At 40.3% G+C, this 13,343-nt stretch overlaps 1 protein-coding gene across 10 annotated transcripts in view; it reads right to left on the bottom strand.

Annotated features, from left to right (window-relative positions):
- Nucleotides 1-8,646, bottom strand: part of PXK (PX domain containing serine/threonine kinase like) — a 30,594-nt gene extending 21,948 nt beyond the window's left edge. For 7 of the 10 annotated variants that reach the window (XR_003399325.1, XM_026857690.1, XM_026857687.1 and 4 more), the window contains exons 1-3: nucleotides 8,627-8,645; nucleotides 3,129-3,179; nucleotides 2,407-2,454 (exon numbers count right to left, since the gene is read on the bottom strand). Coding sequence is in view for 8 of the 10 variants with exons in the window: in XM_026857690.1 (XP_026713491.1) it covers nucleotides 2,407-2,454; nucleotides 3,129-3,179; nucleotides 8,627-8,632 (105 nt within the window). In the remaining 2 variants the exon portion in view is untranslated. Of the gene's footprint in view, nucleotides 1-2,406; nucleotides 2,455-3,128; nucleotides 3,180-8,626 lie in introns of those variants that run through there. The other 3 variants (XM_026857691.1, XM_026857688.1, XM_026857686.1) reach the window with 2 other exon arrangements.
- Between the last annotated feature and the right edge of the window lie 4,697 nt (nucleotides 8,647-13,343).

Here is a 13,343-nt window from a genome sequence, read left to right as displayed (position 1 = left end):
CCACCCAAACCTACAGAGAGGTCAAGTATATGCCACAAGAACTGGAAGAACTTGGGGCTTTGCACGTCAAAGAAGCTCCAGCAACATTTTAGTTTTAAAGGAAGGAGACTGGGGTTTGGTATTTTCTTACTGTTCATTGCTTTATACTGGTGGGGGTGGTGGTGTTTTGTTTTGTTTGGAGTTTTGTTTGTTTAATTTCAATATACACTAGACTAGAATTTCAAGAGTTTAATAACATGCCGTGGGACTTGAATATTGGGATGAAATATTGTTGCTTAGAGTTCTGAGTGGAAAGAACTGAGGAGTGCTGCATGTCTTAATGGATCAGAAAACTTCAGCTCCAGCATCACAAAGAGCAATTCTTAAAAAACTCCAAAACAGCGGGAGAAAAGAACAATTTCAACATGCCTCTCATCAGCTACTGTCTGCTGTCTCTCAAGCCCTGGCATATAGAACTAGGCTGGAGGAGCAGTGGTGTTTGTTAAAAGCAGAGCTGTGCATTTTTGATAAAGGTTTAAAACTTTCTTCCTGCCCTTCTGCTGGGCAGATAATGAAGAATTACACCTCTTAGGGCCGCTCTCTGTACTAGCCAGGAAAGGCTGTCTCCAAGCAGAGATACCTCTTCACCTTTCCAGACTGTGGAAAGCAGAAATGGGAGTCTGAACAAAGGGTGAGCAGTAGTTTTCACTGAAGGAGACAAAGTGCTAAAGAACACGACCTGTTAATTTAGCCACCTTCTGCACACCCTTCTATCCCAGTCAGAGGTACATCTTCATGGTCCTGTTTTGATCTTTTCTAGCCATCCAAGCAGCTGACATTCTTGTCCCAGATCTTGGTATTTTATATCTGCAAAAATCACTCTCTCATTTCAATTTCCTCCTTGTCCCACTGTGCGAGTTGCTCTCAAATAATCTCCTGAACCCTCCACTTTCATCATTTGCCTCTGTCTCAGACACAAAGGCCTTTTCCTTCCACACTACATCACACATAACCTACTTACCTTCACTTTCTAGACCTTCCACCTAGGCCTAACTTTTCAGTATCTGTCATTTCTGAATTTTAAGTCTTAAAGGTCCATTGCCTTTTCTACTAAAGCCGCCTCATTTGAAAGTTAAATGAGAATGTAACAAAGCTTTTTCATGCCTTAACACATTCTATTCCCCACGGTTAAGAGGAGCTTGTTATAGGTGGCTGCAGAAGTGAACTCTTTCTTCTTTCTAAAACTTGCTCAAAATTCTCTCTCTGTGATTTCTATCAAAACTTGACTATGGTTAAGACCACAATGACCATGATGTACCACGACAACTAATACTATCTCATTTCTTTGTGTTCCCACGAGTGCTTATCTAATCTTAAATCTTGGATTTCTCTGGAGCAGGAGACATCTTTGTATTGCATTTATTCAGCACATCACACAAAAGGTTTCTAGGTTATGATAAAAGTTCCTACGTGCTACTGCACATGAAATAAAATAATTCCACAAGGCAACTGTGTTGCATCTGTTGAATTATGACTAATTTGCCCTCCCATCCACCTCCTAGCATAGGAATCAGTTATAGGAGACTGTCAGAGCGCACAATTCAACATCCTTACGTGTTTCTGCTCGCTGTGGTTCTTCAAGCAAATAGCTGATTTGACTGTGGGGCGGGAAGATGAAGTGGAAGCAGTATTAAGTTCTTGAATTCACACAACATTTAACGAGGAAAAAAAATTTCAGAGTCACAAAAACCTATCCTCAAATCGCACAGTCATTCACTTTATCTTATTTGTCTAGTACTGTGGAAGTCTTGAGTAACAGGTTTCACTCCTGTAGATGCTAGTCACTGCTGCTTCCCCCCTTTTCCCAAACACACTCCTATACCCTGCTTTTTCCCACACAAACTAAAAAGAAATGCTTTTTAGGACAGCAAAAGAAAACACACAGTAAGTCCAGTGTTTAACTAAGGAACACTTTCCAGTGATACAGAAAACCATCACATGATAAGCAGCATCTGGTAGTGCTTTTAGACGAATATAAATAATGAGACCCATAGCACTTCAATGTTGAATTTATAAGGTTGGTATGTGCCTTGGCTTTCTTCAAATCAAAGGAGGAACAAATAATAACACATAAAACCGGAACAAGTCACAGTACTGAAGGGAAAGATTCAGTATCTGCCAGTTTCCTCCATTTCTACATAAATTGGTCCTGTTGATGCTAAAATTAAAATTTTTCAAGAGAAAACATAAGGGTGAAAAAATGTATACATCCAACTTATATATGAAGTCACAGTTTCTCTTTACAGCCACATGAATTTGTCTTTTTTTTTCTTCACTGCAAGATATATATATAAAAGTATCACGAGCCATTTTAAATATATCCCTCTAAATGACATTTTATATTTATGTATCAAGGGGGAAAGTTACCTGCAAGCTATTATTAAGCAAGTCAAAGTCACTGTATCGCCTCACAATCTGCAAAAGATAAAGACAAAATTCAGGAAATATATTGCTTTTCCCATTAGCATTTTACTCTTCAAAATCCCATCAAAGAGAAATAATTCCCAGTTATAATCTTCTTCTTTTAACCATTTTTGTACAAATGCATACCTGCTGGATTTATGTCACGTTGCCAGGGAGCAAAGAAGAGCTTTTAATCACATCTCAACCAGAGCAAAAATGCATTTCTAAACATTATCTTAGAACAGCTTAAAAAAATATTTGCGAGCAGAGTTGTCTGCAAACGTAAGCATTTTTGCCATATTAGATACAACAATTTTTCATAGTCATCTTTATTGCTCCTTCTAGGTTTCACTGGTCGTGTATCAGCAAGGCTGTGATTTTAGCACTAAGGAAGGCAAACCAGCATTTGAGATTTTAAAATGATGGTTGTAGCAACACACAGTAGTAACACAACAGGCAATTTTCCTGGAATATCCACAACAGCAGCAGACAACGTGTCTTCTGCAGCTGGCAGCAATACTGGTTTGCTCTTAGTTTTTGACCAAAAGTATTCAAGCACTTCACATTCTCAATTCCAATCGAACATTTCCCTCCCCAGCTCAAATTTTAAAAGTTAGGAAGAGACAATTCTCAAGCTCTTCCCAAAAAGGCATCCTGGTTACATGAACCACAGTTTAAGAAATTACCTGCCAACTGTTTTCTGCTGAAACTCCTCTCTGAACACGGATTATATATTCCTAATAAAAGGGAAAATGTTATTAGAAATGAGAACTAACGAGCTGAAGAAAGTTATTAGGTACTTCTCCAAATATGACCATTATCCAACTAGGAAACATTCAGAACCAGATTTTAAGTACCAAGGTGAAGGTCAGAGCTGGGTTTGCTCAGACCCATCACTAGCAGCTGTCTCTCTGCTTTACAGAGTGGAAGACAGAGGTCCAAGTGTTTGCAGACCTGTGAAGCACTCAAACAGTTTCATTTAGTGAAGGAAAACGATAGTAAGCGCATAGTCACCACACATCTCTGCTGACCACAGCTAAAGAAACATCTCCTCACCCAGAGCTAACAAGTAGCCCCCAGGAATTACTGCCGCCCTCAGAACAGAATAAATGCCAGCAAATACCTACAGCTGCCCAACCTCTAATTATTTTTGTACAAGAAAGGTGACTGAAAAAGCTTTGGGGCATGCTTGAGTAACTAGAACACAGCAGTTTCTCATGGTGATAATTCTTCGTTTATAATGCATGCTTAATGTTAATTATTTATATATTAACTATGCAGATATATCTAAATCTCAGTGAAACACTTTTAAGTTTCAGGAATTAATTCTCCCACCACAGTCACATTCATAAAGCACGATTATTTTCCACCTCTTCATTTCAAGTTCCACTGCACCTTTTGTAGACTAATACCTGGTCAATACAGCAATATCGTTATTTGAGATTTCTCTAATTACGGCAAGAACAGATGCCAAGTATTTTGTACACCTAATCAGACATACTTCAAGGAAGCTGTGATTTTGTTTACCCCCACTCTAACTTTGAAAACAGCTCTCTTGACATTTCAAAGATCACAAATGAGGCAAGTCCTTTTCCTAGAAAGCCTGTAATCTCCATTTTAGATATTGTTTAATTAGCAACGAACTAAAATTAACGTGGGCTAAGTGTAAGTAACAGAGACTTCCTTTACCACTTGCATATACTATGCTCTACAAATGCAGCTCTTTTTAAGGTCTTATTACACAGATAAACCCACAGCTACATAATTTACATTGAAAAACATGAAAATGGAAAGCCAAAAAGTAAGGTGCTGTCTGAGAAAACGCAACTCCCAACACTGAAGAAAGCTGGAGAGTACCCAGAGTCAGAAGAAGGGGAAGAAGCCACACAGATACCTGTGCTTTTACACTTTCCTTCCAGTTGCACCAGTCTGACTTTGTCAGAGAGGCCTATGTCCCCAGCACCTTTTCAGCACATTCATCTTTTCTGCTGTGCTCGGCCAGGGGTGGCAGGACCCACCACCGGTGCTCCAAGTACCACTAAATCCCTCAGGCTTCCTCACGGAACGCGCTGGGTCACACTGCACACCTGCCCCTACAAAATTCAAAGGGAGAACTAGACATTCTAAACCAAGTACAAATTCAAGCCATGGCTCACAGTATTTCTAAGCTGGAACATGTAAAAAGCATTTTGCATTTGTGTCAAGCGAGGCGTGAGTACCCACCCAGTTATTGCCTGCAGTGCAGCAAGCATCACATGATAAATCATTTGTTATTCAGCTCAGATGACTTCATTCACCCTGGTACAAACTTTCAAATGTATTTTATGTAAAGTGCTGAACGATTTTTTTCGATTTCAGACGCCACCTCATTTTGTTGAGCTGCTTACATCAATAGGAGTCTTACACCAACAAAAAGGACAGATCAGAGCATTATGCACAATTTTTTTCAGGTATTAAAATTAATGCTGCATCCCAAATTATCATGAATAGACAATAATGAAATAACAACAAACAAACAAAGGCATTTCCAGCATCTTGATTTTATATACCAAATTTGTCCATTCTGTAACAATAACTACCTGGCATGTACCTGCATACCACCTAGGTAATTCAACTGATCCATGAAGTATAAATTCAGCCTCACAGTTAAAAATCCACGACAGGCATTTATTAACAACTTTTTTCAGGTACTGTGAAGTGCCTTCAGAACCAAACAAAACTAACTCTCTTCTTTCAGATGAAATTAAAAGCTTGTCCACTGAAAAACATAAATACACCACTGGATGCAAAGAAAGTGGGACACATCAGAGAATCCTTATGTAGAATCAAATTATCATTTAACATTAACCAGCACGAAAAGTAGAGTAAATCAAGAATTATGACTATTCCAAACAAGAGGCAAAGGCAACACTTATCAGATGGCATTACCTTGGGTGTTCACCCTTAACTAATCCAGAATTTATTTACTGAAGTTTCCTTCCAGAGCACAGTGCTGCTCAGGCAAAAACACTACTCTGTTTTCTAAAATTCACTTAAAATAGCCTTTATCAACAGATGTTAAATAGATGTAGCAATCTGGAACCATCTAGCCTTGAGAACAAATTCAAGACCGGTAAGCATGAAAACCAAAGTGATTTAAAATATTTCATGTCCTAGCAGCTTGGTTGGAAATGACAGAAATCCAAGATGTCACAAACCAAACCACGTAACTATTATTCTGGAATTAAAGTGTCTATTTTCAGAAAGTCAGCCTGACACAGTCTCTCCATATTCTCTTCTCTAACCTATTCAAAATTATAATTAAGGTATTTTCCTGCAAAACGAGAAGCCCAAATCCTCATAAATACTAACAAAAATCCACAGAGCTGACTGCAATTCAAGCAGTGTCATTATGTTTGGAAACAGTTTGGAAAGAATTGGTTTGCAACAGAAACCAATTAAAGGGACACCGGGAGACCCAGATTCACCACTAACTTGGCTTTTCCTGTTTTGTGATCACTGCTGTGTTTTGGGAAGTAGGAAGAGGCCAAAAAATTGCAGCAACTGCTTATTCAGCGAGTCTCAAAGGAACGTTGGCTGTTTCTCTGAAAAACCACGTCAGTAACGATTCACCACGATCAGTCATTCATCTTTTCGAGGATTTTGAAAAAACTGAATCATTGCTCAATCCCTTGTAGCACTTACTCTTTATCCAGCGATTAACCTTTTCTATTGCATCCCAAGAAAATGCTCCTGGACAGGCAGAACACACAAATTCATTAGACAACTGTGAAAGCACCTTATTGCAGACAACCACTCCGATCAATATGACAATTGTCTCTTCTGGAGAGCCTAGCGATAAACAACTCAGGGCCTCGGGCTCATTCTCACAGTAAAATCATATTAAAAAAAAACAGATTTAGGCCACAACTATTTTTTCCACACGTACTCAAGCACTTTTTTCCCATCTAGTTCTGCTCTGGCACCCTAAAGCACTCATCAGGTCCCCTCTTTACGTCACAGGGTTCGCAATCTGAAAGCAGGCAGCATCACTCCTCAGACATGGCCGTTAGTTCTACCTGGATGAAAAAGTCCCCACCATACTCACTCCATCAGCACTGACCATAACGAAGAGCTGGCCACCTCAGCACTACCTTGTCAATACAACTAATGAAAAAGCCCAAATGGTTTTCTGAGTTTTTTGTTTTGTTTTGTTTTGTTTTTACCAAAGTTGACAATGAGATTGAAAGCCAAACAATAGCTACAGTAGAAAAGCCATGATAAGAAATACAATCCCATTCCCAATATCTGCCATGGCTGCACATAATCAGCAGACCACAGTATGCTGAGTTTTAGTGACAAGTTGATACTTCCTATTGCCTCTGCACGGCAACAAGCTTGTCTTGGGATTATAATTAGCACCACTGATATATGCTTCCCATAGGACCAAAGAAGAGCTTTCAACTCTGCAAGAAAAAAGCCTAGATGCATAAAAGCCTTTATTACTCTGCCAAATTCTGTTTTGTTTAGGAAAAAAAAAAAAATCTGAATTACGACGATTTTCGTCCGAGACAGCCTGATTTGGGACTAAGACTGTGCCCATAGGAAATAAACAAAAGCACAAGGAACACAGACAGGCACACTCACGATCATTTCTGTTTAGCTGCATCAGCTACCACAGGAAAATATGATGGAAAAGGCTTCAGAAAGGGCTAGTAATTACCAGAGTTCACTCCTCCTGACAATTTTAAGGATCAATGACCAGGCTCAGCGAGGTCTAGGTTGGCTACGGTCACGCAGAAATTCCCATGGCGTTGTTCACTCCTACGTGAACGGCTCAAAATCTTTCCTATGACTCAGTTTACCAAAGAACTTCAAAGGAGCCCTAACAGCTGCTAGTTGGCAACGAAAGGTCTCAGCTTACAGAAGAGCGACAACCTTCTGCTACAGATTTTGCCCACGGGCAGCAAGTTCACTGGCAGCAACTATATGGGAGCCACCACCAAGACAGGCCAGAAAACCATTCCCCAAGACAACCTCCTCGAGTCCCTCCAGACTCCACACAGGTGAGGTTTGTACACCCGCTGACCTTCCTACCAGTACTGCCCCAACCTTGATATTCCACCAGCGGTTCAATATACATTTTTAAAGATGCCAAGCAAAGCAGTTTTACCTACGGGATCATTTCCTGGCTGCTCCAATTAGTTAAGAAAGCGGAAACTGTGCTGGGAGGAGGAGGTCGGGAGTAGGGAAAGCTCTGTGACCCTAGTTGCACGCTGTCATTTCCTAAAATCTTCTTCCTACCACTACAGAGCGCTGGATGGAGTTTCTGAAAAAGAGTATTTTCCAAACACCCACGTGGATCAGTGACAACCACACTGAATTTCTCCAATCTTTTGCCAATAACAGTTTCACAACCACTGCCTCAGATTAACGTTATCCCGAACTTACCCATTTTCATGTAGAGCCAACATTTAGGTGGACTTTCCTCCCAAATTCACCAAGATTAGTCCCTGGCATTCCAGCACTTGTTAAAACACCAGCATCAGCAGCTCAGAGCTGCTCAGATAATTTTGTTAACATTCCTAAGTGAAAGTTACACAGCAAAGCATGTCCAAATGTTTAACAATTGCTGTTTATCATCTTTCCCAGTTATTGAAACAGAAAGCAAAGAGGAAAGAAAGGTTTTTGCAGAGAGAAAATACAAAAGAACAAGTGACAAATTTAGAGATTCATATAATAAAACACAGAGAATCTTGCCAATATTGAGTAATATATTCTATTTTCCCAAGAAAATAGTCTCTATTTCTGGCTCAGGATAGCCAGTCTATTTTTCCACAGATTTCTGCTGTACATCTGTTTAATCCAACAGGCTTGAAAAGCCAACCATTATAAAGATGCAGGTCACCTTCAGGTCACATCAACTAGAAGTTTGAAAGGGCTTTATTTCATAAGCATTAAAGAGAGGAAAGCTTAATTAAGCATGAATACAAGCCCTGCTTAAGTAGGCTGGATTGGAACAATTTCTTGTAAGAAGCTCTTTTAAATGTTTATTTAGAAAACCTCCCATGTGAAAAGTAGCAACAAAATTAGGAAAGTTGCTCAGACTCGGGGACCTCTTCCCTACGGGGCATAGTGTTTCTTTGCCATGGTCCAACCTGCCATTAAGCCCATCTGAGGTATGAGCAGCAACAGCCGTGTTTACCTGCATTTTAAACAACGCACTTGTCCAGGGACATGATACAGTTCCACACACACTGTATCGCTGGTGTAGTAATGAGTGAGCCATTCAAAAAGTGAAAGCTATGAAGTAGGCCAACTGCAGAATAAAAAAATAATAGGGGACACATTTACATGTAATGAAACACTGAACAAGAAAAGCTCTGGAGAGAAACAAGAGAAATAACAGCTTTTCAGTACCCTGCATCACCATGGGCTTCACCAAACCAAATACTCACTATTTTGCAGGAAATATTCGGTAGCCAATAAAAATATTCTAATTATGCTGCAAGATCTCTGAGGCAATGGATTTACTAAGGTAGGATACAGCAGCTAATAGTTTGACTGTGATCTTTGCAGGAGCTACAAACACAATACTAATTTAGTAAGTTCTCTAGTGGAAACCATGAGGTTGGGATATCTAAAATTAGGTGTGATGAAACAGCTATCTTTTCCTAGCTCAAGCTGGGGGGCAGGTGGGATGTAGTCAAGCTTACTCACTAAGCCCACTGGAGGAACTGCATTTCCAAAACCTCGAACAAGTGAACTCTAATAGTCCCCTGTCTAAAGCCACCTCTGAAAGTAACTTCTCTTTTTTTTTTTTTTTTTTTTAATAGTGAAAGCAACCTTGCAGAGATTGAATGTGTTATAAAGCAGATGTGCAAAGTCCTTTACAAGTTTTTAAAATAAATACTACAGTTCTAGAAACATATGGCTCCATTTTTGTAACACAGAACAATACAGGGCAAATATAAATGCTTTTTCAACATTTTTCTAATCTAAAAGCTGTAAGTGTCAACATTCATCATCGCTTTAAGGAAAACTAAAACCTCTGGAAGTACGTTACAAGAGCGATTTATTTCAGCTGTTCATTTTAAAATGCCTTTAAGACAACAATGTACTGCAGCAAAATTGGTTGTTTCACTACTTCAATTTCAACACAAAACGCATGAAAAGGGAAAATCACTTCAGAAAAGAATTAAGGAACGTTCAGAAGTATGTGCATAACTTGCTACTGGGTTCACTGCTGTAAAATGCTCTAAAACTTGTATCTACAGATGTGCACATCTTATTAAGGAATATGTCCAGATTACTGTGGAAGAAAACAGCATCCTATTTCAAGGCCTAGAAAGAAAGTCACTTTTAAATAGTGAATATAAAGATGAAATACTGCAATATGAAGCAAGTTCAACAGCCAAAATGTATTAAAGCTTCAGTGCTGAAAATGCCTCTGTTGTCAGAACACAACATTTAGCATTATAGATGAGACACTCGCAAATAAATTAATATATGGGATGTTATTCCACTCCTACTGAGTTCAAGGAACGGGATGGCAACAAAACAATTTTCTGTGAAACAGTGGGTACACATACCTGCAACCGTGCTTGTGAGAAGGTGCCCAACACACTCCTGGAAGTTACAGTTACTCTTTTTATGCAGTGCTAGTGATTAAAGCGTGTAGCAGGAGAGAGACAAAATGAAGCTGACATGGTTTGCTCGGGTAATTTCAAATTATTAAGTGAGGTACCATTGGAATGTGCCTGCAAATATACATTTATTTGGCTCTCAGAATGAAAAGGACTCCATAAACACTGCACTATAGAACTATTTGTACGTAAGGGCACATTCCAATAAAACTCAGATTGCTTGTAACACACTTAACTGGGGAAACAACTTCTGTAAAAAAGAAAAGGCGTCATTTTCATCTTCAATTGTCACTGGGAATATGCAGACAGAAAACCTCAGCTGACGATTTCTTTGTTGCAACACAAAAGCATGGAGATTATGTACCAGCTGGGATGTACTAACTCAAGTAAGAACTTCCGAGCTCTCTTGACTTGAAAGAAACATGAAGAGCTTGTGAGCATATCAGAAAATTGTGCAGTTGATTTCCTAAAAATCTAAACCCCACACTTACTAGGGGGTTGACATATGCTCTTACTAAGCAAAAAGTGCAAACCCTCAAAAGTACATTTTAAATACCAGCTTTGTGCCTTCTTAGGTTTTCCAGAGAATTCAAGTAAGTATGTAGTAGTTTTGGGTTTTGTTTTCAGTTTTGTTTTTTTAGTTTCACCTTCACCTCCAGGAAACAGAAACTCAGCCTCTTGCCAAGTACAGCCCTTGATTCAGTGCTATTAAGTTTACACTTAACCAGTCTGTGGTATTAAATTTAAATTTAACAGAAGCTGCTTAGAACAATAGACAAGCAGCCTACTAATTTGACACAAGCTTTGGTCTTCTGCATGGTTTTCCACCATGTCTACAGAGCTTTTCCTGAAATTCTTCACCTTTTCCTTAGCTGGTTATTCAGAAGGCTGGCTATTTTCAGCACCCATAGAAGCTTGACATTATTACTGCTTCAGTTGCCATGTTAAAGTTGCACCTAATCTGAGCCTAAACCATCTTCATACAAGTGCTTTTATAATCAATTATCTACAAGAAAAAAAAAATTATAAATGCAAGTTTAAAGCAATTCTTGCAACGCTAAGCATTATAAAATCTTAATAAATGCTGCTGACAAAAGAAAAGAAAATGTATTCATGGATGCCTTTGTATTTCAGCTGTATAATAAGTCTAGCATGTGAAGACCTAGTTCTCCAAACATTAGTTGGGGATGAAGAATTTTACAGATCTACATCTTTTGAAGATACCGCTTTGAGGGGGATGAGGAACAAACCCAAAAAGCATTCAGTTAATGACAACCTACTTCCTTATGTCTATAGCAAAGTAAAATACAGTCTTAACAATCCACAAAAGCACTTCAAACCTTATTTTTTTTTAGACAAGCTTCATTTACACACCTCTTCAAACACAAGGCTCTATTTGTGTGGCTTGCTTAAACCACGAAAGTTCAAATCAGGGACAGCATCACCCACCAATAAACAAATTATCCAGGTACCAGGGACATAAGATGAAGTGTCCAAAATGACAAAATAGTCAACTTGGATCAAATGAGAAACGAAGTCTCTGTTATGGCTTCCTGTATTTTGTTATCCACACTGCCTCTATACAAACCATCTGTGCTACACACACTTCAAGCCATCTTTCAACTATCAACAAGGCTTCTGCAGTAAAACAAACAATTACTAATAGATGTATCTTAGAGACAGATTTTAAATCAAAAGGCACAGTGCTCCAGCACTCTGTTATTAACAAAAGATCAGAACAAATCAGTAGAGATTTTTTTTTTCTGAACATCCGTTAGTAACAGAATACGGAGATGAAAGAGAGAGAGGGGAAAAGCAACATTTGCTATCACACTCACCCAGACAAGACAACACACACAGAGTCTGGATTGAAAAACTACTTCCAAGTGCTCATTCTAAAAGAATTTTGTGACTTTTTTTTTTTCTAACCAGAATCATGCAAACCAAAGGAAATAACACAAAAAGCCATTGTCATTTCCACCAGAAAAAAAAAAAAAAGTGTAATAAGGCACCATGGAAGCAAGTTAACAATGAAACTGTAATCTGGACTGCTAACTGGGGAGTATTAGAAGTTACACAACTTCTCATAGGATTTGGCACACGCACCCCTCAGCTATTGGAACAGGTAAAAAGTATCAGGCTTGTCAGAAAAATAAATAAAACTACTAAGGTTTATAAGAGGAGACGCAACAACTGAGAGCCAGAGCCTGCCAGGTTCACAAGGTCTTCTGGACAGTTTCTCATACGTAACTTCTACTCAGAGAAAGACTGGAATGTTAGTTAGCGTGAGTTCCTCACACAGTAAACACTTCTTAAGTGTAGATTACTGATAGGAAGAGTATTTAATAAGACAGTCTACAGATGAGTTGTATACCCTGTGGTGAACCTACAATTATTGTCATTCGGGTTAAGAGTGTTCATCAGATGCAAGGAACCAGAAAGAGAGATCAACGACCTAGAATGGGAGCTGTGTAAGGGGCAGAGGGAACAACCCTCTCTCCGCTTAGAACACACTCCCTGCTAGCAAACCTGCTGCTCCAGCACCTCCTGGCCTCCTTTTTAGCCCAGCATCCCCTCTCTGCTAAAGCAAGAATTGGAAACGACAGCCAGTCCTTTCTCCGATTCACAGTACTGCCTGGTCACACCAGAAGCGAACTTAGCGTTTAAAGTGGAAATTAACTGCAAACAGGAGATTGTGAAATTCGGGCTATTATTGCATGCCCAGAGAGAGCAGCAGTTCCTATGGAGGTGGTGTGCGCCGGGACTAGACGTCCCAGAAGGATTAATGTGTGACATAAAAGTCCCAGCGGGGCTCATTCCGCTGAGTGTCATCACTCCCCACCACAAAGACAGTGGGGCTGGCCCCTCGGCTCGTCCCCGCAGCTTTACAGCCTCGGCCACAGCCGCACAGCGGGACCCGGCGGCAGACGGGGCCGGTTCCCCTGTAACTCCGCAGCTACTGAAGCGAGGCGGCGAACCCGCCTCTGCTCCGAACGCTGCAGCAGACCCCCAGAGAAACAGAAATTCCGACTTCACTGGAGACAGAAGGCACAAGGCCTCCCCCGGCGCGGACGCGAGCCCCAGAGCACCCGGAGCCCACGCGGAGATGCGCCCCGCCAGCCCCCGGTGGTACCGGCCCCGGGAGCCGGGGCAGGCTGCCGGCGGAAAACCCGCCGAGCAGAGGGAGGAGGAGGAGGAGGAGGAGGAGGAGAAGGAGCCGAACAACTCCCGGCTCGCTGCAGGCAGCGGCAGCACCGCCACATCCCCATCGGGGGG

The sequence above is a fragment of the Athene cunicularia genome, assembly GCF_003259725.1.
Source record: "Athene cunicularia isolate RWA chromosome 12 unlocalized genomic scaffold, athCun1 chr12_part1, whole genome shotgun sequence".
In the NCBI taxonomy this organism is placed as follows: Eukaryota; Metazoa; Chordata; class Aves; order Strigiformes; family Strigidae; genus Athene; species Athene cunicularia.
This window is presented reverse-complemented; position numbering and strand designations above follow the sequence as displayed.